Genomic DNA, 26,326 nt, shown 5'->3' with positions numbered 1-26,326 from the left:
AAACCTAGGACATCCCCTTTGTTCCTGGCTGGACCCTCAAATGGGCCAAAGCCTCACTAGAGGGGCTGTCCTCATGTCTCAGGGGTTCACAGAGTGGTTGAAAAAACAAGACTGTGATTAGATTAAATAATTAAAAGATTTTCATTTAACAAGACAAACAGAACACAGGCAGTAAAGGCATAACATCTAGCACACAGCATGTATGTTTATACACTTCAATTAGTTAAATATAGCAGTGCATTCTTTGACTATGGAGAACGTTTCCAAATCGTACTTCTAAAGCTGTTTTTCTATTTGTCCCCCTTTTAAGAAACAAAATGGTGTAACCACAATTTTGGCAAACTTAAAATCTTTTAAACTTGCAAATATAATGAAATAAACCATAAATATACACAAAACATACTTTATACGAGGCAATAATAATAATCATAATAAATAGTTTTTAAGTTAACAATAAGTTAAAACTACAAGCTTAAAGTCGCCCAAATAATACAAGTTTGTTGGCGCTATTTTGAATTTTTTCTGTTTAAATTATTTTTATGTTGCAACAAAAGCTACCACAGACTTTTACAAACACAATCGAACACAGTTTGATTGAAATAAAAAAATCTAACTAAGTCTAAAATCTGCATACACTGTAAAAACTGCAATTAATTAAATAATGGAAGAAAAATAACAAACTTTACCCAATCAATGCAACCAAACATAATCTTTGACCCATGTGTGTTCTCTATGGCAACATCAACAACACAAATACGCTAATTCAACAAGTGAGTCTTGATATGTAAATGAAATCAATAAATTACAGGAAAAATAAATGATATTTGAAATTGACATGGGCTAAAACTGATGATATATTAGACAGTATTCCTTTCAAGGTCATTGAGAATTGCTCTATTAAGTCAGCTTTCATGCAGTTTGTTTGAGCTTGCATGGTCAGAGCACAAATTAGGGGCTGAGGAAGTGATTATGGAAAATTATAGATCAGAGCTCTCATTGCTTGTTTGATTTTCTTAATGAGTCTGCTCGTTTTAATGTTTTTGTCTGAGCTTTTGTTCCTTTCACTATTCCGCAAACCTTTTCAGTGTGACGTTTAATTTCTTTTTTAAAAAATATATATCATTTGTTCTCAGTCAATATAAAAACAAAGCACATTGCACTTACTGTTCCATAGGAAAGTTTTTTTGTCTTTTTAAATGATTATTGTTGTTGCTCAAGCAGTGTAGTACTGTTTCCTGCCATGGTCCTTTGCTCTCTACTGTACATCAGGTGAAGGTCTTGGTATAGACTGTGTATGTAAGGTCATTTCGGGCTGCGGGTTTGGTTTGTGGGTTGACTGTACTACATCGGACATGACTGGGTTAAAAAACTCCAGCTGCAGTTCAACGTGGACCGTTATCTCAGTTGTTCCTAACGTCTATCACTGGTCTCATCAAGTGCTCGATCCGACTGTGCTTGATCTTACTATCTCTTGCAAATTGCTCGACCCAAAATAGCTAGATTCGTCCTCTTATGTGGTCAGCTCTGAAAACGCCAGCAACAATCATTCAGAGTATTTTGGGGAATGAAACAGTATGAGTAAGATCGAAAGGTGCCAGAATAAGTATTTGAAGTGGTGCAATGTTAACAGTTTTAAAGGATTAAATTTGTCAGGAGACAAAGCAGATGATATAAATGTTGGGGGAAATATATTATATGGATGCATAGGATTTTTCCTTTTTCAAGAGGTGAGTTAATTCATCAATATTATTGATATGCCTTTTTTAGTCATTCGGTGTCTGCATGAAATGTGTGCAAATGGGATCGCTTGCAACTGTTTCATTTTAGCATTTGGTTTTGTGGTTTGAGGATTTACAAATGCAAACTGATATGCGCAACTTAGATATTCAAAAGTAATGATAACTGAAATTGTAGAGGGTCCTTTGTCAATAAATAACATAGATTTGTACAGCAATTACTTGGGGTATAAGATAGTTAGTCTTAATTTATCCTTCTTGGTACTGACTTGCAAAGCAATTCTTTGGCAAAAATCAAATCTATCTAATCATAAAGAATCATGCTCAATGTTCATTATGAATCTGCGTTTTACCTTTTTTTTTAAATTTGCAAGCAGCAATTCAGTTTTTCAGCTGGGCAATGAGCCGGTCTCTCAGCAGCTTTGTCTGGGATTCTCAAGTCAAAGAACTTCACTTCACTGCACCACCATTGAAGCAACATTGTACACAACTTCAGGACAAGAGATGTGAGTGTGTATAAGCACTCAAAAGTATAGATGTGTCTGTCAGGTTATACCCCCAACTGTTTAGTTTTTTTCTTTTTTCTTTTTCTTTTACATCAGATTTGTTTTCTGTCAAGTTCGTTTTTTAAAATTTTTGATATGGTTGAATGGTTAAGTTTTGTATGAGATACAATGTTCCTTCGCCCCCTCCCTAAATCCCCACCCATACACCGCATGCTTGTTCCCCTTTGCTCTGCAAAGATCAGAGGGTTTAAAATAAAGCCATGCGATGTCCCAATTTTTCCAAGCTTAAGAATCTGTAAAAATTCAGCACAAGGTCTTGTTCCTTTGTATGTATAAAAATAGATTTATCTCTAATGTAATCCTTTCAAAGAGATCGTCCTCTTTGGCTAACACAGCGTCATTTAGAAAAGCAAAAGCAAAAATGTCTTGAATATAGTTGACCTTATTTAATCTATTATCATGTGCAGATGTCTTCATATTGAAAGACATTAGCTCTCCCCATGGTAAATCTTAAGTCTGGTCTGTAACAGACATTTCAGCTAGACAGGTTGGCCTTAATGTTTCATCAAGGGTGCCATAAATAATTCTCATGCAATTGGGTTGTTGGGGATATTTTGAGAAACGCTTTTTTGTGGTAGTGCCAAACAGATCTTAGGCAAATAAATAAAATACTTTTCTGTAGTAAACAGAAGTATAATTATGACACTTATTTGCAGGCTTGATGTTGTTCAGTTGTCTTTTGAGAGGGCAGAAGTTCAAAGTTTCTAGGAAGCTTTTAAGAGAATAGAGGGGTTGAAAATAAAACTGAGGAGCATTTGGCAAAACTGGAGGAACTGGTAATCTTTCTCCTCAAAGGATCTGTGATAATTTTAGCATTGCCAGATATCATCGCTCACACATGTGACTAAGTCAGTTTTAAATGTTCAGTCATTTGGAACTGCAGTTCTCTTAATCTGCTCTATGCATTTTGCTACTTTAGAGCCCATGTATTCTGCTGAATGGTAAAACGTTTAGCTCAGGGAGCTTCTATCTGTGTACTAGAGTCTAGACTGAAGAATAATACCGGTGCTGTTCAGTTTTGGCTCATCTGTCTTATTTCTCTGCAGACCTGGCTAGACCATTAGTCAGTCCATGGGGTGTGTTGTTTGACATTTTCTCAGAGTTGCAGCTACCTGGGGTATAACCATATTGAAACTTTTAAATCCCCTGCTTTCATTTTCTGTATCAATCTGAGGATAGAAACCTTTATTGAGTACAGTAACATTAAAATGAATGCATGCCAACAAGAACAATATCATTTGGGCGTCTTTCATGTTTTGTTGGCTTTTTCTCTTAACCTCTTGACACTAGGTGACCGTTCAGTTAAGGCAACTCACACCAAGTCATGGCTGACAAAGCTGTGCAAAGTAAAATGGCCTGTTGATAAAGTAAAATACAGGTGCAATGAAAAAATGATGCAAAAAGTGAAAAGACACCGGTATTTTCCTTTTATGTGGCTGTGTTATGGTGAAACAGTTGTCCCCTCACTTGTCGCTCTCTAGCCTACCAGAGAATTACTAATGAACACTGCCACTCTGCTCTAAGTTCACAGAGAGTCTGCTTGTGATGAATCCATCCTGAGGATAGATTAGAACATTACAGGAACTTGTTTTGTTTTAGTGGACTATAATATGTGTATATCTTCTAGTAAGTAATTATTGAATATGTGATACATAAGTGTACTATTGTGTTGTTTGGTGTGAGACTGTGAGGGAAAGAGTGATTCTGATGGCCTTCGGACTACTCTTTTCTGTGACCAGTATTCATTAGTTTACCTAAATCATATTGGGTCTGAGCTAATGAGCTCACATAGGGTAGAGAAACTGCCTTTACACTAGGCACCACCTAATGCAGGTCAGGAAACAGTAGTCAAAGTTTCTAGAAAATGCTTACATACTCGGCTATTATAACCACCTTAAATATTGAATATATAGTTATATTTTAATAGACGTATATAAGAGAACACTGTTTTTTAATTTAATTTTCTTTGATCTAAAAAAATCGCTGATTCAAAATGCCCAAGTGTAAAAAAGTGACTACATCCTCTCCAGCAAGATAATGGGAGAGATGGTGGGGTAAGAGTTTGGGTAAATTGCACATATTCGTTCATTTAAATTTTTGATCGTTTTGTTCATCAGTTGTCATTATTTGCCTGAATTCAATCAAAGCACTCAGCGCACATTCTTTGTCACATTCGTTAGACTGTCTCCTAAATAGATAGCTCTCACCCTTACCCAACAAACCAGCTATGTACCCCTTCTAATTCAATCCAGGCAAATATAGGGAAGGACTAGCATGTTGTGTAAAGAGAAAAGAAAAACTCCACTAGTGTGTTTGTTTGAAACTCTGACTTGTATATGCTTGCGTATGAATATGTTTTGTTATGTGTGTGCGTGTGTGTGAATCTGCATGTCTGTGTTTGTGATTATATATTATGAATTTGTGTGACAATGTGTCAGAGAGAGACTCAGTCCAGGCCCATGTAGAGTGATGGCACAGGGAGCTCAGGTTGCTCTCCCTGCAGGTCGAAGGAGCTGGTACCAGCAGCCTCTCTCTCTCAGGCCTTGTGCTGCTTGCTGGTCTTGAAGGAAACCTGCAGCACACGGTCACCCAGGCGGTAGCCATTGAGGCTAGCAATAGCCATGGCGGCTTCATCGTAGTTGGTCATGGTGACAAAGCCAAAGCCCTTACATTTGTTGGTGGTGAAGTCACGGATGACCTTGACGTTGGTGACAGCACCGAAAGGCCCAAAGAGCTGCCACAGGACACTCTCGTCCGCCTCAGGGGACAGGTTGTAGACAAAGATGCACCAGCCAGCTCCGGTTGGACCAGTAAGGTTGACCCCAGCCAGGCTGGTCATGCTGTCAATGGTGATCGGCGAGAATCTGGGGAAGAGAGTGGGAGAGCTACCATGGGTGTCATTCTGAAGTTCCACACAACATTCAATTCTCTACACTGTCTCTTATGGGCAAGTATCTGTGAGAAATGATAAAGCTTGTAGTCAACTATGGAGTCGGTGGACCCCATCTCCATCCCCTCTGCTGTACAGTAAGTGGATAAACGTGTGGGCACCACAGTGTCTCCAAACTACCTGCTTTCATACAAAATGACACTGTGTGCCCTGAGACACAAACACCCACACAATTTGCATATTTTCTCATTTTCTCTGCTGACCAAAGCCTCTGGAAGAATTAAACACATGAATCACAATGTTCAACTGAAATCACAGTATTGAACAAAACACAGAAACCTAGAGAGGGATGAAAAGCAAATTGGAGTCAAATCATACAAAAACTGGAGCAAACAGAGGAGACGCAAACGGAATCTGGTATGTCCATGCTGGTGAAAAAAAGGGGACATTAAAGCAACTGAAACTGACAATGTTAGTTCATAAATAAATACATAGAAATTATTTCTATTAATTAAAATAAAAGAACAAAAAGGTTAAACAAAGCCATGCCAGAATACCCTGCTGTTAGAAGGCTGCATCATTGCTTATTACAGTTACTGATAGTATTTTGTTGTCTGGATTATGGCCATTATATCTGATTTCGAGATGACGTCAGCAGGTGGTATTCCGGGCACTTTGTTTGAGGTTTTATTTTGGCATGGATGCTTTTGAAAGTACACCTTTAGCATTTACCTCTTGACTCCGTAGCTGGCGTTTAGTAAATTGTCGAGTCTGCAACGCAAGAGGGAGAATGAAGGGGATGCAAAAGTTAGTTATGCGATCTACAAGGAAGGGGGGCTTTCAGTTAACATGTAGCTCCTTCACCAGCTGGCCTCCAGAGGGCATCCTTCACTGCAACGCAGTCCCAAACCATCCAACCACAAACTGATAGGGTATTAAATAGTCTTGGGATTATGTGTCTCAGCTGGTATTTATTGTTCATTGTAAATTCAGTTGTTTAAGCTCCAAAATAGATTGCCCTTCAGAAGTTTAATTGTAAGATAAACAAATCCTGTATTCTCATTTCACATCTGCTAATTCAACAAAATTTTCCATACTGAGTAGAGAGCATTCTAAACTTAAGTAGGTATTTTTTGATGGTGCAGGCATTACATTGCCTTTAAATAACTTACTTTTTACAATTGTTTGTAAGTTTCAATGAAAATATTTTACTCTTACCCTTTGACTTGCAAACCTTTTGAACCCTTATTCAAAATTACACATATATGTGGCCAGAGTCTGGCAATTTCTTTATGATGCATATAATGCCTATGGAGCATAAGCAGAATTTAAAGATTCAGTATGATTCTTCGTAAACCAAGAATTATGTAGCTTTAGGTTTTTATTGTACTTGGAAAAATCTGGTCTCTTACATTGGTTTTGAGCTGTTATTTGGATCTGGTCCCTTTCCAAGTGAAGGGATCACGCTGCAGTTTAAAAGAAAGTCAGAGAAAAAGAGTGAGAAGGAGGGGTAATGCCATATTGCCAATTCCTTCTGTACTATAAGGAATTCATATTACTTAAATGAGTAGTATACTAATTAGTTGTGTTAATATTGACAAAAAATGTTTTTTAATGTTCTTGACCACCAAATTTTTCTTATAAAACTAGACCACATTTGCTGTTTTCGTGTGCCACTTCATCTGGTTGATAGTTTTTGAACATAGCCACTGATATTCTAGACAATTCTGCAGTGCAGTTGAGGCTTGATAATTGTCAAAAAGGTTACTTGACTCTGTTGACTCAAAAATGATATTCCATATCATAGTACAACAATTAAATGATGACACACCTAACACTGGCATCATAAAATAGTGGGATGTTGAGTTTGCTTAAAAGAGTACTCCACCGATTTAGCATTGCTCTCTAACATTGTTTAACTCACAATGGCCCTTTTTTTTTTTTTTTTTTTTTTTTTTTTTAAGCATCAAAATCGATGCAGCCTAGCCAGAGATACCATCTTTTTTATTCCAATCATTCTTTCTCCATGTCAGTGTCCTTACCCTGCCGATTCACTCAACTGTACAAATTTGGATGTCTTATGCTAGTAGTGGCTATTTTTTCCTCAAGCTGCTAGCCTTATGCAGAGAGGAGAAGCAGGCTACAGAGTTCTGGTATCCTCACTTCTTTCTAGATTTTTTTTATTTCCAAACCTGTAGTCTGCAGCACCAACAGACGTTGCCTTAAGCGACATCACTTGAGGACAATTTATCAGATTTCGCAAAGCTCCATATGGAGCCACAAATGGCTTTATACAACATTTTTCACATATGCAGTATGTATTCAGTAGTCCTCAAAAACCTGTAAACAGACGATGTGTAAAATCGATGGAGTTCCCCTTTAAGCAGACTAATTTTGCTTAAGCAAGGCAACACAGCAGGGTGACCTGTGATTTGGTCTTAGAATCGTAACTTTTTATAGACTATCTGTTGGTTAGTGATGATCTCAAAAGTGATGTGAGGTTGGTAAAGGTTCAGTACCTGAAACGCTGAGTCTGGTGGTGCAGAGGCCCTGTGTAGCGGCGGGCAGCAGTCTGGTACAGCTGAGTCAGTAAGGCCTGGCCTGTCTTCTGGCTGGGATTGTTGGCGAACTTGACAGTGATGGGCTCGGCAGCACCCAAAGGCTTTTGTCCATTCAGACCTTTGATGGCCTCCTCTGCTTCATTTCGCTTGTCAAACCGGATGAAACCCACTCCTCGTGATATGCCTGCTCCGATTAAGAAAACAGACCAATGTTACTACCTTGGCATCAAGGACTGTTGCCGCTTACCAGTCTCATTGGCCTGACTCAGGGTAGATAGAATTCATTAAAAAAAAGTAAAAAGAAAGAAATAGCACTTGATCGTTTCATGAGAAATTAAAATAGACGATACCTGTGACTTGGTCCACTAGTATGCGGGATGTGATAATGCGCCCGTATTGGGAGAAGAGCTGTTCCATGTCCTTCTGGCTCATGGTCTTGGGCAGCCCACTCACGTAGAGGTTGGCATCACGAATAGAAGCCGAGCTTGGCCGGGCATATGATACCTATAAAACCCAAAGGCATAAATCAGTCAAGTGCATTTTCTATATACTCAGAAATCACGTTTATCTTGGAGTATTTAAATTTGAGAAAAACAAGCACTTCAACTTAAGAAATGTGTTAGAAAACTCTGAAGTAAATGGACTGAGTTTGAGAGGAATAACAATATACATTTTTTACTTAGAAATCTTTATTTTCACCCCTGCTGATTTCTCCTCATTTGCCATCTCTACAAACCCAACTGTCTCTTTGCTATCTGTGGCATTAATCAGTGCCTTTAAGCTCACACCCAGCCACAGTAAGACTGTCACAAACACTGTGATGAGTGTTTACCCAATCTGATACCAATCATCAGTTAACAAGCCAAGTTTCAGCTTTGTTTTACACTAAAAAACATCAGCCTTAGTTGACGTATTTTCTTGAATTCACTAGTGACTTAATTAGTGCAAGGCCATTTTTGGTGCATCTGTGTCTATATCCCTTATGGTTTTCTGTTGGTCTACTTTCATAATATTTTACATCTTGCACTGCAGAGGAATATCTGGTTGATTGTAAATGTCATTCACGTTATCTTGTTTATGTTTTTATGGGACAATGTGAACACGTATGATAAATTGTCCATTTCAGCGCATTGTAGTGAGTGTTGTGTTTGTGTGTAATGGAGAGACAGAGTGAGTGTTGTCTGAGATAGGCAGAGCAGTCTTCCCTGTCCTGCCTCTTTCCTTTGTCTCTATCCTCTGGGGGAGAACAGCCCTACTGGCAAACAGCAAACAATGTAAATGCATCACAAGACCTGCAGGATCCTTGACAACTTGACAACACATAAACACTGGTTTTAGAGATCTTATGTCTAAGATTTGGTTTCATAAATGGAAAATGTTAAATTACTTTTTAATAAATAGTTGTAGCATTGAAATCAATTTTGCTTTGCTTTAACAAAAAAGCTCTGATGTGAATGAAAAGAACTTGTAAATTATCTTTTAAATGAATACAGGTGTTCTGATTTCATCGATCAGCAGTAAGCACCAGTGTCTATTGTGTACACAGACGGACTGTATGAGCAGGAGGGTTGTGTGGTGCAGTGATTAGGGTGTTCTGGACGAGTCAGGGGGGAGTTGCTACGTTTGGGGAGCAGAGGCTGCCCTATAATTAACCCTCTCCCTGTCGCTCCCACAGTACAGATGGTGCCTGAAGCCCATATGGCCTCTAATCCTATCATTGGCATTCTGCTCTCCGATCTACTGCTGGCCCCTTCATCACAGCCTCACCCCTCTCTATTGATGCCTTCTGCAAAATCTGGGAGAGAAAACTATAATATTGACCATAGGCATCATGTTTTAAGAATTAAGAAATAAATGATTGAGAACTTACGAACTGAATCTATGAATAAACCCATCAAATTATTAATGAATGTCATAACATGAGTAGAATAATTTAACAATTTTAACATTTGTACTACCAGGTTGTTTCAGTGTATTATGTTTTAGCTTGTTTATCTTGTCTCTCAAAGCTTATAAAATTATATACAAATCTATAAATATTTGTTCTTCAAAAGGATCCACTGTAGTCTGGAACCAAGTACTCAACCTTTCCTGCTTATAGCTTGTTATTTGATCAGTCATAAGTCAGAATTAATTTCCTCTTTTGTGGACAGCTGCTGGACGATCACCTGCTCTGCTCTGTCAGAGATTCAATTTCTCAATACTGCAGTTTGTCTCAGTAATCTTTGATCTACTTTGATCAGTTTGGGGGGATGGAGGGAGGTAGTGTTTAATAATACGCTCCCTCTTTTCCCTCATCTGATTTCGGGACAAAGAAGGCCCCTAATTAGCCTAGATTGGAGGCAGATGGGGTAACCTGGACTGACCCTTGTGCACCACAGTCAGCCTTCCTAATTACATTTCCATCACAATAACCTCTGCATGCTGTCCGCCCCTTGCTTTCTGACCTCCACTCTCTCCTACTCTTTTCACTCTTTTTCTCGCTTCCTTTGTTCTAGCCACTGCTCCCTTCTGCCTCCTCCTCCCCGTTTTCCTCCCCTCCCTCTGTCACGTCTGTCGCCACCTCTCTCAACCCCCCTTGACAAAATCTCCACTTCCTTTCTTTTTGTCTACCAAGCTGTCAAGAATAAATAAATATAATTGCAGATATTTTAGAGGGTAGAGGTCTGCTTACCTTGATCGTTTTAGTCTGCAGTTTGAGACCATTGAGTGTGTTGATGGCCTTGTCTGCATCGTTTGGATCAACATAGTTTACAAAGCCATATCCCAAACTCTGACCTGGAGACAAAGAAAGAGGCATGGTATCAGTGATTCTGAAAAAAAAACCAAAACAATAATATTTGTTCAGTGCAGACAAAGTTGTTACCTGTTATCTTGTCTCTGACTAGCTTGCAAGACTCAATCTCTCCAATGCTACCAAACAAACTTTTGAACTCTTCCTGGGTCATGTTTTGAGGCAGATAGTTGACGATCAGGTTGGTTTTGCTGTCGTCTGTTGAGCCATTGGTGCTAATGACAGGACCGTTTGGCAGACTGGTTCCGCTTGGACCGTTGGACACCTGGGTTTCCATGGTGCTGATTATCTGCTGAGGAAGAGAGTGGCGTTAGATTCATAATTCACAAAGAAACATATGGCTGTATCAATGTGTATGTCTAATATTTAACATAGAATACATCTACAAATATTAACTATACACACAGCCATGCACACAGTCTGTCCACTTTGTCATTGTCTAAAGGATAGGTCAGGAAACAGCATTGCTAAAATGGAGATGGATACAAGGCCTGATTTATCATATCCCCTCCCCCCATTTCACCCCATATTTCCTCCTCTCTCGCTCCCTGCCTCTGGTCCTGCAGATGTCACAGTCCCCTTTTCCTTACTCCTCCCCTCCCCCTACTCTCTTCCAGGGTCAAACACCATTACATCATTACACAGGGATGGATTATAGTGATGTTGGTGTGTGTGTGTCTGTGTGTCTGTGTGTTGGTGAGGGTGGGTGGGTTGGAGGGGTATGGGTGGCAGGGGTCCAGAAGACGGACAAAAGGGAGAGTGACAATGTTAAATGGATTTAATGCTACAATAAATGAGAAATATCACGGTTTGGTAAAGAAATAGGTTAGGATTACATGTTTGCTCTTCTGACTTTGATAAGGATTCTTTGTGGTCAATTTACTGTAAATGGAGTAAGGGTGTGGGTTAGTGCACAGAATAGTGTTTGTTGTTCCGGACTACACTGTGTTGCTTAATGTGATCCACAGGGGATTCTCAGGGAACATCTGTGTGGTCAGAAACAAAACTTCCTGCTCCACTTTGCTTCGCCTTTCCTCAACACCTAGTTCTCTCTCTGGATCACTAATTTATATAGAGACCCACTGCAAACTCTTACAAAAAAAAGTTACATTTGTTGCAGTGTGTATATTTCTAGTGTTTAAATTAGATATAAGAAACATAAAGTAAGTGCTAAAAACCTGCTACAGTTTCATGCTAATTTCATCTATTTTTAATTTTGTATCCCACTTTACAAAGCATACAAATGATCTTTTACATGTGTAATTTTTGTGTTGTGTCTGTTTTAACAGAGTTTTGTGTCAGTCAAACAGTATTAGATTAAATCTTTCATTCATTTCATTTTAAGTAAACTCATGCAACTGAAATTAGCCTCAATAAGATTTTGCATTACCTTTTTGAGTGTCCTATTTGAATAATTTGTGCAGTCCAGTGCCTGCATTCGTGGTTACAATTATGTGTCTTGATAAACAGTTTTAATGAATGTACATGGTATGGTAGTAGGGCCAACATGTAAATTATGTCAGATTTTGGGTTCACACTGTTGCATATCTCTGACTGGTGGGTGTTATGTATGTCAATAGAGCTAAACGAGTCTCCTCTAAAGCTCCTGGGGTCCTACAATGTAGTCCAAAGCAACAAAGGGACTTAATTAATGAATCTTCTATGGCAGAATTATTTCAGAATGATATTCAGGAAATTTCCTGACTTGATGGATAAATACGAGTCCCTGAAACAAACATAATTATATATATAACAAATATTTACTTGGCAATAAGACCTTCCAGCTTTTTGGACTTAACTCGCTAATAACACATAACCACCTTTTTTTTCTTCTTTATTTTATGCCCCCTGAAGTCTTTTTTCTTTATTGGTAACCAAGGATCATTCCTTGCAGACAGAGTGAGAGTAATGGATGAAATTAAGGAATTTCATCTAGTGTGAAAATGTGGACTTTCACAGTCCACTGTTTCTTTTAAATCCACCTACTTTTTGTATTTGTCTGTTTCTATGTTACAATCACATAACTTAAAGAATGTGTTCCTGTCTTGTGCTCTCTCTGCTTTTCTAACATCTTCGAATAGGTCTGTCTAACCTGCCTTTTCCCCTCGTCTCTGTAACCTGCTGTCTTGCTTTGAGCCTCACCTCGACCAGGTTGCCCAGGTAACAGCCCCTCAAAGACTGCATTGTTTCAAAACGCTGGATAGCTTTCTTACTTTAAGCTCAGTGTGTGTGTGTGTGTGTGTGTGTGTGTGTGTGTGTGTGTGTGTGTGTGTGTGTGTGTGTGTGTGTGTGTGTGTGTGTGTGTGTGTGTGTGTGTGTGTGTGTGCGCGCATCTGTGTGTATTAGGAGCAGATGCATGGATGTCAAACATTTTTCCTCCGTGTATTAATATGATGTGGCTTTGCAGAAATAGGGAATATCTGTAAATCAGATTGATGATGACAAAGGGAAAGCATCACAGAGGAAAAGGAGCACAGTGACGGAATAAAGACAGCCTAAAAATAAAATACTTCAAACGCACATACACGGACAAAGGCAGTGCAACGTGGAATAGCAACACCCTGTCACGTAAAGATTTAGACAGACAGCTAAAATGCTCTTTTCCTTTAACATGACGTACAAATGTTGACAAAAAAGGTGAAATCAAGATCTTATGTTATATTTATTGTAATATGAACCCAGTACATTGTGATCATACTGTGATGTGATGGGTCTGACTAACAGAAATTGGAGCAACTGAATGTGTCCCAAATATGACAAAGGCATTTTAAAGGAAAAAAAAACCCATATTAGGGCAAATTTGACTCGCCAGCTGAAATAACCCTCAGCGTGGCAGAACACACATCCCCAGTGAACAGTGGGAAGTTATATAATTCACAGACCCACCGAGTAGGGGCTGGGCACTGAGATTGGCTGACACAAGCAGCAACTGAGATTAAGATTTTATACAGAAATAGAGAGAGACAGCATGCTTTGTAGTTTTTTGAAACAAAAACACCAGAGTATTGTTTAATCTGTAGGGTGTCATATCTCATATTTTACACCAACAGCACAAATCAAATCATATGGAGTTTAGTTTGCAGTAAAGAGACAATAAATCACTGTAACGTAGGAATGCCTACAGCAGCATGAATAATCACAATATGCTTAGTATAGATCTACTCCAGCTACAGGCTCCAGACATTTTCGACTGCAATAGACAACAAAAATGTTCAATTCAGGGGTACCATGTAACCATCAATTCCTGAGTGTGAATATGTTGCTTTTCACTGCCTCCTCTCTCTTAACATGTTTCTTTATCTATTTAATAAAAACAAAAACATGGCATAAAAATAATCTTTCTAAGATTAGATTCCAGTTGTTAGGTGTCCCACACTGCTTTTTTCTATTTTGGGGGTCTGCGAGATCTCCCTTAATATTTAATGTACTGCATCAGCATCGCCTACACATGGTCCCAGACTCGCACGCAAACAAGAGCCCTGCCTCCTCTGCCAAACACATGAACCCAGACTTGCACGCAAACAGGAGCCCTGCCTCCACTGCCAAGCACACGTACCACCTACACTGTACACTATTAAATTACAAAACACAGAAGCATTACATGACTAAATGTAAATGCAGCCATGTTCTCTGTCTATCTAGTACATACAAACAGCTTTCCCAATTCATTTCTGCTCCAAATACAGTACTTCACTGCAGGCTATACTGTACAGAAGAATTACTGTTTCCTAGTTTGTCTTTACATGATATTTTCCATGTTATATCTTACAGTACATTAAGAATAACCAGAAATTTAATTTGAATGTCTGTTAGATATACATGACAAATATTTTTGTTCTATCCTTTTTCAGCAAAAAAGGAAAGATAACTTGAGCTTTATTGTAGATTTAAATGCACTTGATGTATGTGTGTGTGTGTGTGTGTTTTTTCTTTGTGTTGAAAAAACTAATCTTGAATCAAAACGGACATTTAAAAAGTCCAGCTGGATATATCACCAACAATTACAGCAATGATGCTAACAACGATTTCTCTCTTTTAATATATAACCTTGCCTCTTTTCCACATTATTATGCATTGTATATATATATTTTTTTCTTTTTTGGAAGGCATGAATCAAAACTGAATGCTAGGCTGAAGTGTAAATGAGGCTTCTAAATAACACAGATTACAGGATTATCCCAAACAAAGGGCATTAGCCACACTCTCTGCAGCTTAAGGGATCATGGTGGCAGCTGTAAAACAACAGGACGACAGGAGTCACAGCTCATGTCAGCCATGCACTGAGGCTCCCTTCTATTCTCCGCTCCGCAGACTAAGATTTCTAAAAGATTTCAGCCCCCCTGAGTATGTGGCGCTTTGATAAGATGGGAGCAGACAACGTCAAAGGCTCGGGGAGACAAATCTGTCTCGCAAGTCCTTGTAGCATGCGGAGCGCTATCCAGCGTGCTGAAAAAGGGAGTGGCCTTCGGACGGACCCATTTGAGGCCACAGAGGCCCGTGAATCCAGCAAGAACCACCGAGCTGTTTAGTTTATTTACCTTTTTTATATTAGATTTTAAAACATTTTAATTCGAGTAATTAAAATAAAACATGCGCGGCTATTTATATATAACAGAACCCCCCTCCGATTTCTCTATGCCTCTTATTTACCCCCTTTTTAAAAGGCAAGACTTGTGAGCTCTGCAGGCATTCATGAACCGGAGCGCCTTTTTGCTGAATAAACGTATTGAAACTACCAAACAAAAGAGCCACCCGTTCCTCCTCTTCTCCCTCGCAGAGGCTATGGCAGCACTATGAATATTAATGTAAACAGTGGCGCTTTGTGTCGTGGCCAGGGGCTGCAGGACGCTCCGGGAACAATGATTGTTACAGTTGCCAGCTCCAAGTCAAAAACGCCATGCTGGGTCAAATTTAGAAAAATAAAAACACAAATCCTTGATATTCTGATGATTTTGATCGTTTTCTCTACCAGAAAAAGCAGGTTTATATTTAAAGGGCGAATGACCAGCACCGTAAATAAAGATTAAAATCGCCATATTCTCATAAAATTATCAATTAATAACAACACACCTTTGCAATAAAGGTAATTTATCAGTATTTGTTGTCTAAAAAAAATATTGTTAGGAAAAAGTAACCCAAGATATTCATTTTGCAGTCTCAGTGATGATTCCCTACCTCTTTCTTCCCTACAGGCTTTATATTTGTGGCTAATAATTACATGAAGTCATAGGCAACAGGAGGTGAATCAATCTTACATAACATAATTGCATTCAACGTCTCATAAGTTACACAGGCCATATCTTGATTGTTAAAATGTAACATGATAAATGTTGTTCAAATTTTTTTAATTTTTTGGACACTGTCTAAAATGGCCTCTAACCTTTTAAATCACTAGCTAAAAAAAGATTTATAGGCCCAACACTTTTTTACTTAACATCAAACAACAGTTCAGATTGGTTTACAGTGATGGCCTCGGCTGTCCTTGTCCTTGAATTGTGTAAGTGCCTTGCAAAGGTTGTCTGACTCAACGCTTTTATTTGCTTGGCACTGCGGTACAGGCATGGAGGACTGCGGACCATGTGGAGGGGAGCCACAGCCTCTGTCAGTGTGTGACACTGTCTAGGCCTGTGAGGGACAATAGGTAATGTACAACAAAGAGAAAATAAAACTGGGGTTGAAAACATGTCAAGTGGACAGCTTGAGCCTCACAGATAATGAAACAACGTACTGTCCACTTCTATTTTGCGCAATTTTTCCAAAAATATCTCTGACCATTTTAAATTCAGTGAGATTAGACCTCAGAGTTCTTAATGGGTCTCAATTCAATTCCGTGGACCAACTCCATCTCTTCCCTTCCTGCCTTTAATAATTTATTGTCTGTCTGCTAAAGTCTCATAATTTCTAGATATAATTAGAAATAATAATTTGATCATTCACAAACAGTAGACGAATAAAATTATATAGTGATTTATTATGTGTCACTTTAATAAGCAGGGTTTTTTTTTCCTCAAATCTGCACGTAATTTAAAGTTGGATCATGAGCAGCATCAATGCTGTTTCCACATTTCTTACTTATTTCCCGGCTTCTATAATTCATGAAAATGTGTCTAGGCTTAATTGATCCTCTTATGTTAACTATCTACTGTCAAGCGTAGGGCATGTCAAGAGGTAAAGCGGAATAGGCCGTTTGAGGCTTTAAGGCCCTCGTTTGGTGTGCTCAAGTCCAGCAGAGACACGCCCAATCCAGCCGTCGGCACAGAGCAAAGCTAATTTATCACTGCTCACATCTCCTTTTATCCAACAGGCGTAGTGCAAGCATGGCCATCTTGTACGTATGTGATGTGATACTTGGAGAAATGCACTTAAAATGGAGATGTCCGTGCGCGTCCTTACTGTCGCGGCCTCTGAGATTTCCATCCCATTTACTCGGTTGCATCGCAACGAAACCCTGAGGAATTTGGACTTTGTCTGATTCAATGCAAACCAACGGATGCGTAATCTCCCTCCTCCCCCTCCCCCTCCCGGAGTGACTCGACCCTTTTTTCCTTCGCCTTGCTGGATGGACCCTCAGCCTCCGAGGCATCATGTTTTGTCTCAGAAAACCGTCTCCAGCATCCTTGTGCTGCACCAGCCAAAGAAAGCCAGTCCTCCCCCCACTGAACCCTGCACCTCATCGTCTTTCTATTTCTCCATCACTACCGTCGTGCGGAATGCCTTGATCCTGACTCCTGCATCATTAAACAAATCTATTCAGAGCTGCGACATTTAGGTAGTCGGAACGGCTGTTTTACAAACAAGCTGTGCTATCTAAAATGGAAGGATAAAGACTTTATCCATCGCTGAGGATGACTGCAGGCTGGAGCGCAGCCTTGCATGGCGCATCTCTCAGTGTGAGACTGCTAATTGCCACTATCGATCGTTAATCTTATCATAATAATATGGCAAAACATATTGGATAAAAAACACTAATCCCAAAGATCCGCTATGTTTTGGCATGTGGGCATAGCCATGGAGCTCTATTTAAAACAATCTCCACTAAACATGTATCAGCAAGTAAGATTTGAAATGAATCTCTGTATGGCTACTTCACATGTGTACATGTATTGTGCATAACAAATAAAATACAAAGGGTATGACATACAATGCAGGCATGCAGGTGCAACATCCCCTTTACAAATATAAGATAAATAGAGTCATACGTACAGTAACCATTCTTGACGTACAATGAAAGAAATCTAGGTCCTTCTTTGCACTGGTCTTGAAGCTGTGGGCTGAGTCTGTATATGCTCTTCGGCCTTCAATATATATTGCCCTTCTGTTCTGTCAGGAGTCCAAATTAAAAGAAAAAAAAAGAAAAAAATGAAAAAAAATACAATCTTCGACAGGGGATCTCAGCCCTTTGAGATTGTAGGTGTCCTCTATAGGATGAAATTGAGGAGAAAGGGGTTTTCTACTAGATGATGATGAGGGAGAGCGTTCTCTCCGAGTGGCGTGGGCGATGGTTCAGAAAAAAGAGAAGCAGTGATCCTCAGCAGGGTGTGTCCAGGGGAGGGTGTTCTGGTTCTGCTGTTTTTGTGTGTATAATTCCCTGCTCCTCTCGCAGTCTCCTTCTGTGCCTCTGCTGCAATGTTCTTCTTTTATGCGTCCTCCTGGCTGGCAGAGCGCGCTGCTGATTGGCTAATTGTGCAGGGAGGGTACTACATGGCAGCCATTGCAATGCGCTCCTCTCCCATTATCCCCTTCAGGAGAGATCACCAAGAGCCCCCCCCTCCCCTCCCCCCCTCCCCTCCCCTCCCCCCCCTCTTCCATCCCTGCCCTTCCATCTCTCCACTCCCTCCTTCTCGCTGCCCTTCCTTTCTTCCTGCCCCCCTCTTCACACACACACGCAGAGCGGAGTGAATAGGACTCCACCTGCACTTTCAGAACAGATGGGTGCAGCAGAAGACAGCAGACTTGTCTCTATCATTCCCCACACTTTGCACTCACTTCTCCCCCAGCACAACCCCTTCCTTTTTCTCTCATTCTCCATTTAGGCCTATTTGAAACCATAGCAAACAACTTCACTCTTTAGGCCTTTGTCTTTGCAAATAAAAGCTATTTTGAGTATAGAGTCGGCAGACTTTCCGAGTCCACATTCTTTGCTGATGATCACGCCTTTAAAGCAGTGAGAGAAAAGACACAAATATGCCATAATTGTGTGTGAATAGCAGCTAGAAACAAAGCAGTAAATCCATAATAAGACTAATGAGTGGATGATTTCTGGACCTCTCGTATGCAAGGCAGATGGCTGGCTATAGGGTCAGGTGCAGATATGAGAATAACAAATTAGATACCCTCTGAATTAATTCATGTCTATTCTATGTAAAGTTGAGAAAGGTGCAGTCGTAGCTCTCTCAGGGCTCTGTTGTGAATAATGACTCTTTCTTTGCTCTATGGGCAGAAATGTAGCCAGCAGTGATTTTTTTTTTGTCTTTACTTTACGACATCCCAGTATCCCCTTCCTGAGGAGTTTTCTTCCCTATCTGCCCACCTCCTGCTGCTCACTCCTGTGTCCCTAGCTGTGTGGTGAGTGCTCACTGAGACATGCTGTTTGGTCTCATCTATAATGCATCCCCTGCCCCGGGACATCATGTGTGACAAATGACCTATTTCTGCGCAGACCCCCATAGGGCCTTGACCTGGGGGGGTGGGTGTGCATGCGTAAATCAGTGTATGTTTGTTTATTTGTGTATGAGTATAAGGTTGCTGTTCATGTGTGGGAGTGAGATAGTGAAGCAGAGATGTGCTTTGTATAGAAATATTGCCTCCTGAGTGTATGTTTTTGTGTTGGTGAGTGGTGAAGGGAGACCTCCTGCAACAACAGTCACTTCTTCAGCTTTGCTCTCCTTACCTGACCTTGAGGAGTCCTCAGATGTCTCTGGCTGTAAGGAAGGATGATGCAAGAAAGGAAACTGTTTGCATTATTGACACTGGCCACTTGCCTGTGGTGGATCTGTGGATGGATGTTTGTCCATACTCAGATGAAGATATAACACAGGACATACAAGTCAACCATTTGCCCTTTCTCTTATTGTTTTCACCCATGCTCCAGTCCCTTCTTTCTCAATCACTCCTGTATACCCGCTTTTCCTTTCTGTCATTGTCCTGCAGCTCTCTTCCAGTCAGATTCTGAACATGGGCCCTGTCTGATATTTTACATAATTGCCTTACATAAGTAGCAAGCTCGGCTCTGAGCTTGGATGATATTAGTGGAGATGAATATTGCATGAGGAAAGCACTCGTTAAGCGTTAATAAGAGGATAGAGATGGAGCCCCACTGTCAGTCTGTCTTAAACCCGCCCCCACCGTTCTGTCAAGCAGTGACTCAACTCAGCCTGGATGCGTTGGAGCCTTTGAGTCAGTTTGTTAGAGAGGGAGGAAGAGTGTGTGTCTGTGTGTGCATGCGCACGTGTGTGCTTCTGCCGGTGTGTATGGACGTCTGAGAAGAGACGACGAGGTTTGGTCATTAGGTGCTTGTGTTTTTGCCGTCTTTGTTTGCTGAATAAAAGCGGCTCTTGTAACACAAAGGCACCCAGGTCCGTCAACTGACTGCAGCCCCACTTACAGTTCACACTTAATGTGAATAAATGGGCTTAATTGTGGCCCCTCATTAGAGCCCTGGTTAGTAGCACGGCAGCTGAATCCTCTATGTGGGTAAGAGGGCATTTGAAGCACCTATTGTACATTACTGAATCAAAGGATCAAGCATTGGTTTTGCTTAAAAGCCTTTTTGTTATTCTACTGATTATTTTCTTATTGTTAAGGGTTCCTCCACTAGTGGTGATTAGAAGTCTTGTTGCAATGGTCCTTTTCTCCTGGCATATCGTGGAATGCTTCTTGGTGCCAGAAGGATGAACTCTAAGCATTTACAAAATTAGTTAACTGATGTTGAAGTTCATCAGCCCACAGATTAAACATACTAAGTACTGCTAATTGTGCAGTTATTATAGAGAATACAGAAGAAGGAGCTGAGAAATGCATATGTTTTAAATGGCATCTTAAATTATATCTATACAACACTACCATAACATCAATATGCAATTCATTGTGTATTTGAAATCTGGATAGTAAATATATAATAATATGTGACTTTGTAAATTGCAAAAACCCTTTAGGTCTGAATCCTTTAGCCCGACCTTTTCTATTTCTCATCTCTATTATTCTTACAGTATTACGTCAAAAATGAATGCCTGTTGCCATTGCCCTGCGGTAAGGTAGTGGCCTTGTGTGTGTTAGAGAGAGAGAGAGGGGGAGAGAGAGGGAGAATGAGAGAGTGACACTATGACACTGTATCTGGGGGATGGGGAAGATGATTCAGCCTCAGGTCTGGTTAATTCAGTGGTCTATCCACTAGGCCTGGCTCTTGGCAAATCAGGGTTTTTATGGCAGCAGCAGTGAAGCAGTTATTGCTTTCAGGAAAGGATCCAAAATTAAATTAGCCTCTTTTTAAAAGGACATTTGTTGATAATGGCAACTGGCCTAATTCAACCCTTTATGTATTATTTGGCAGTTTTCTTGTGGTCTCCCTCATGGGTTCACTCTTGCACTTTCTCTCTGTCTCTCTCCTTGGTTTTTCTCTATATCTTTCTCTCCCTGTGTCTGTCTGGATGTGTTGTCTCTGGGCTATTATTAGAGTAGACGGGCTGGTGGGAGGAAGTAGACGCTCTTGTCATCTTTTTATTTATGGATTATATTCTGCTTTCCATGTGCCTGTTTAATTCTTTGTATACAGTTATCTGTCTTTTGTGTGCATGTGTTTTGTGTAAAATGTTATGTTTAATATTTTTTATCTTATAATATTTCACACTCATTATTTGATTAAAGGAAATATCACATAAATGCACATGCATATAAATACATGTTAATCATAGTGTTATCTGTGATACTGGTGCCTGTGGCTTTGAAGTTGGCTTAAGCAGGACTAACCTCCTTAACAGAGACCATGTTATACTTTACCTTTTTAAATATAAAGCGTAGTTATTAATCTTTCATTTTGTCCTGTCTGCCTTGGTATCTAGGGAGAGACCTTAAATACACAAAGCTCTTAGACATTCTCTTTGTTTTTCTCTCACTCCTTTTCCTGCCGCTCTCTGACTGAACATAAGTGACAGACATAAAACAAATAGTAGAGGTGCAAGTATGTCTGTTCCTGTTTAGCTGAGCTGTTTTTAGCTTCATGAAGTGTGTTAATGCCCTGACTTTTAATAAATGATAAATAATATAAAACAAATTTCCTGCCTCAACATGAATTGTTCTCATTGTGCATTCATGTAGAATTTGCTCGCATTTACTTGACAGAGAAAAAGTAGATAAATAGATAGACAAGCCGTCCATCTGGAATATGATAATGTTTCCCAGAAAGACACCCTGGTTTAGCCACTGCACTCTATTTCCTCTCCCTCCATCTTCCTTATTTCTTCTCTCTTCTTTCAATCTCTAGCTCTCACTCCCTGTAGTCCAGCTCTCTCCCCCTCATGGCCCTCCCTCGTTTCAGTAATAGGAGACTTGAAATCAATAGCACATTAGTCTGGCCGGAAACTCTTGTGGAATTAAATATGAATGACTGAGATTGCAGCTCTACCTGCTGCTGAGAGAGATGCATGATGGCTCTTGGGAATATGGGAGGGTTTTTTTTCGTTCGTCCCTCCAGTAAACAGTCAGGCCATTTTGTGCTGTTCTTACAGCTTACCGGATCACTGGGCTACCTTGTTTTGTCGGAGATCAGTATGCAGCACTGTGGACATTGATAGGTATTGTTGGGGTTGTCATTTCGGCACTGAACAGTGACAAGTCCGATAGCATAATTTGATAGAGCAAATGGGATCGTGGACGTCACAAAGCCGCGACAGCTCAGAAGGCAAGAAGAATCAACCGGCCACACCCATCCTCCAAACACAGCAGCACCACCATTTGAATATGAAAGAGATCTCTGGTTATTAGCAGATTGCATCTTACTTTTTTTTCAGTATTTCCTCCAAATACAAAATGCGCTTTCTTTTTCATTAAGCTTTCAGGTTCGCTGCTCTATACATTAATTCTGGAACTTTTTACATGCAAATTTCATTACTTGGTAGTCTTCCATTTTCATTAATTGGTTCACTGTGTAAAGTGGAATAATTTCTTTTAACATGCTGTTTGGCTTAAAAGCATAATTTGCAAGGTGGTTGGAGAGTGCTGGCTGGTGGGAGGAAGGTAATATGAGACAAAAAGCCACTGCGTATGCTTTTGGGAATTGGCAGAGGTTTGGGTACCAGTAAGCTAATACAAATAGATGATATAAAGGTAGATGTATTTGTGAGCTATATTTCATCCCATCAGAGATGAAACGGTTTGTGACAGATGGAGTGATATTGTTCCCCTGTACGCCTGTGAGTGCTGCCCCTCCTGCTTTCCCTCCCTGACAGATGTAGGGGGAGGACCACAGTGCACTCTTCTTTCTTTCAATTGATTTGGGTGCTTGAACCCTTAGGGACTGGAAGATGGTGGTGGGATGGGGGTGGTAGTAATGGTGATGGGGGTTTAGTCATTTCCTGCAGCTAAGAACCTGAAAAAAGTCTAAAGTGAGTACTGCAAAGAACTCATAAACACATTATATGCATATATCTGCATATATTTAAACATGAAGCACACTAATAGCAGTGCGCTGTGTGCACTGCACTGAGAGGAGCTGGAAGGGAATATTTCCATAAATCTTGGTTAGTGAGTGACAGCATAGCATGCATCCATGCATATAATGTAGGCAGAGGAGAAAATGCGGCTGCTCACACTGGTGGCTAAGACTTAAGTGTTTCTGTGCAAGATACATTCAATTTGTTCTTTAAGTTGATTCTTGAATAAGCAAATAACTACAACAAATGTTTCTTCTGTCTGATTAGCTTAATGTATTGTGTCAAGGCTGATGGAGGGGTAAATGCCAGTAGACTTGTGTTATCTAGAGTAATTCAGTAGATTTTTGAGTGATTCCATAATAATTACCTTTAGCCCCCCCCCTCCCTACCCATGACTGTAGGATAAACGTTAGGAGACTTAACAGCTGTCTTGTAGCAGATGTGTCCTGTTGCTGCACCTCACTCTGTGTCCCTGGAGGGGAAAGGTCAAGACAAGGGTGGAGGTTGACGCAGAGATTTTCCTAAAGATGCTACATGTTGAGGCTTTGAGGGGTAACAAACAAATGAGCATCTGCCTGCCCCTTGTATATGACACCACCACGGGATGTAGATTAGAATAAGCATTATTGATCATAGTAATCAGTCTGGTGTAATTCCTCCACCTATTTTTTAAGAGCAGCTGAACAATCAAACTGATCTACGTATTCATTTTTGTAAAATCAAAATTTTATATTACATAAACTTCCACAAAAAAAATCAACATCATCAATCTTTCTTTCTTATTACATGTGTATTTTGTCCCCATTTCTTGAAAATTATTATTATTATTATTTTTTTTTTTTTAAATTGATTGTGTGTTCTTCCTTTTGCAGGCTTTAATATTGTTAAAGTTTTTACTGCTGGCAGAGTAATCTTGGAAGCACACACCCAGTAAAAAGTGGTAATGATTTTAATAGAACTCCCTGGTGGAGTGGGATACAGAGGGGATGTGCCCTGGCCACAGGCGCGTGGCGGCGGAGCAGGTGGATGACGGGCAGCTGAGTAGTGGGCTCCAGGGGGAGGGGGGCCTCCATTTTGGAGGACTCTTGGGGTTGAGAGAAACCCTGAAAAAAAAGGCAACCCCATCTGGAACTGAGGTGGGGGGCTCTGGTGTGAAAGAGATCTAGTGGGTGGTGTCTGACACTCTCTCTTTTGTTCTTTGGTAACACAGCAGTGATGGTGGTGGTGGTGGTGTGTGTGTGTGTGTGTGTGTGGGGGGGGGGGGGGGGGGGGGGGCTCTTGCTGCTGTGGGGGCTGGGCACTCAAACAATAGTGCCGATCTAGGAATTGAAAGCCTTCCATGAACAGAAAGGCAAGGAAGCAGGCAGGGAAGGTGCGGACAGAAGGATAAAGCAGGCATGGGTTCAGCCCTCTTTTAGTAGGTGGGGTTTCCAACTATGCAAGGACACTGACTGCAATGTCACACAAACACAGCGTATCTAATGCACTGGTAATTTTTATATTGAATTGTTATGATAAAGATTCAGAAATGTATTATTTTATGTAAGTGTAGTAGAATTCATATGTCGTGTATGTACATATGAATGCTATTGATAAATAAATAAATAATTGAAAGCACCATTGTGCAATAAATTTGAATTTGCTGAGCCTCGGAGCAGCAGAGAAAGAAAGATGAGTTAAGGCATTGTGGTGGAAGCGTGCCTTTATAGAGGAGAGATGGAGAACGTGAGCTTCATTTATTTTCATTAGCAGCGGCTATGGGCCAGAGTCATGCCTGCTGCGAGCTCTGACTGCTGCTCCATTCATAAACATACATCCCTGAGATGTCTGTCCTTGCTCGGCTACAGGCGAGCCTCTGTCACGCAAGGTTAATTTTACCTTCATCTCCCCTCTCTTCATTTTTCATATCTCTCCTGTACAATTCATGCCGCTCATCAGCCATCTCACAGAGGACAGCCAGAGTACCTGCAGCAGCTCTCCAGGGTGCTGAATAGGACGACAGTGGGGTAGAAGGAGTGAGCAGTGGTGGGGGGGGGGGGGGGGGGGGGGGGGGGGGGGGGCTGCAGCAGCAAACATGGCTATATTAATTCCTTATAGTGGGCATGGGGGTATGGAGATGTAGACCTGCCAATACAATAAACTGACAGTCCTCCAATTGTGGGAAGAGTCACTGACAGCTTCCTTCCTCATTTGCTCAAACAGGACAGAGACAGGCCCTGTGAAATCCACAGTTTCTGAAATATTTGTTTTAACCACCTTTAAGAATCTATAGCAACATTTTATAGCTACTTGTAAGAGAATTGTAAAACATTTTTTTAATTATTTGTATTAATTGGCTCACTAATCTGACTCTTAAGTACTTTTTTAGACAGCAGTGCAGTAAACAAATCTGCAGCTATATCACATCTCCTTGTAGAGGTCAAATTTGAGGACTGAATCTTAAACAATCACTGATGAGGCAAGGCTTTCTTTCTTCTCTAATTATGGTGAACACCCCCACCCTCTGGTGTAGACTCGGTATAACACGCTTTGTTGGTTTGTGGAGAAATTATGTAGAGCAAGCAGTCCTCTAGATGATGCTGTTGAGCACCTTTTTTTCACCACCTAATGAGATGAAATTTGGCATTAACAACACAGTAGGCGCTTCCTTCAAGGAAACATTAAATACTTTTCTACTCTAATGTGACATTTAATGCCATTTGGGTTAATTTGTAATTACTGCACTGTACAAATCACCTCTAAATCAGATCAGGGCATTGTGAGAGAAAAGTTGAGCTTGAAACTTCTTTTTTTTTTTTTTTGGCCTGCTTCCCTAAATTTTTATACAGAAATGAAACCAGTGAAATCTTAAACTGTGGTGGATGTGCACCACTATCAGGTCACTCCAAACCGGTCAGGCGAGATTTCTGCAGGAACAGATGGTGGACCTAGCCACCTCGCTATAAATTGCCCAACCTGACTGGGAATAATAACAAAACCGGAAGTAGGAGAAAATATGGTTTCCATGATGATGTGAAATTGAAACACGTCAGTATCCTTAATGGAAATGCCTGCCTCTCTTTAAAAAAAAAAAAAAAAAAAGACGCTTTGGACGACAAAACTAAAGTCGAGCCACTTGAGTTTGCTTAAAAA

General features: G+C 40.3%; 1 protein-coding gene across 6 annotated transcripts; it reads right to left on the bottom strand.

Moving 5' to 3' along the window:
• Positions 1 to 4,838: 4,838 nt before the first annotated feature.
• On the bottom strand, positions 4,839 to 17,759 carry elavl3 (ELAV like neuron-specific RNA binding protein 3). Of its 6 annotated transcripts, none has more exons than XM_062438549.1 (7): positions 17,751 to 17,759; positions 10,620 to 10,836; positions 10,428 to 10,531; positions 8,104 to 8,257; positions 7,712 to 7,940; positions 5,925 to 5,963; positions 4,839 to 5,187 (listed from the first exon to the last, which is right to left on the bottom strand). In XM_062438549.1, exons 1-7 carry the CDS (start codon positions 17,757 to 17,759, stop codon positions 4,839 to 4,841), a joined length of 1,101 nt encoding a protein of 366 aa, XP_062294533.1. The 6 variants fall into 6 exon arrangements, with proteins under 6 accessions (XP_062294533.1, XP_062294534.1, XP_062294538.1 ...); XM_062438550.1 differs by having other exon boundaries at positions 4,839 to 5,166; XM_062438554.1 differs by lacking the exon at positions 17,751 to 17,759 and adding an exon at positions 5,373 to 5,375 and having other exon boundaries at positions 4,839 to 5,166; positions 7,712 to 7,937; positions 10,620 to 10,833.
• Positions 17,760 to 26,326: the final 8,567 nt, after the last annotated feature.

Source organism: Scomber scombrus, chromosome 18 (genome assembly GCF_963691925.1).
Source record: "Scomber scombrus chromosome 18, fScoSco1.1, whole genome shotgun sequence".
Lineage (NCBI taxonomy): Eukaryota > Metazoa > Chordata > Actinopteri > Scombriformes > Scombridae > Scomber > Scomber scombrus.
Note: the sequence above shows the minus strand (reverse complement) of the source record. Positions and strands in the feature narration are given on the sequence as shown.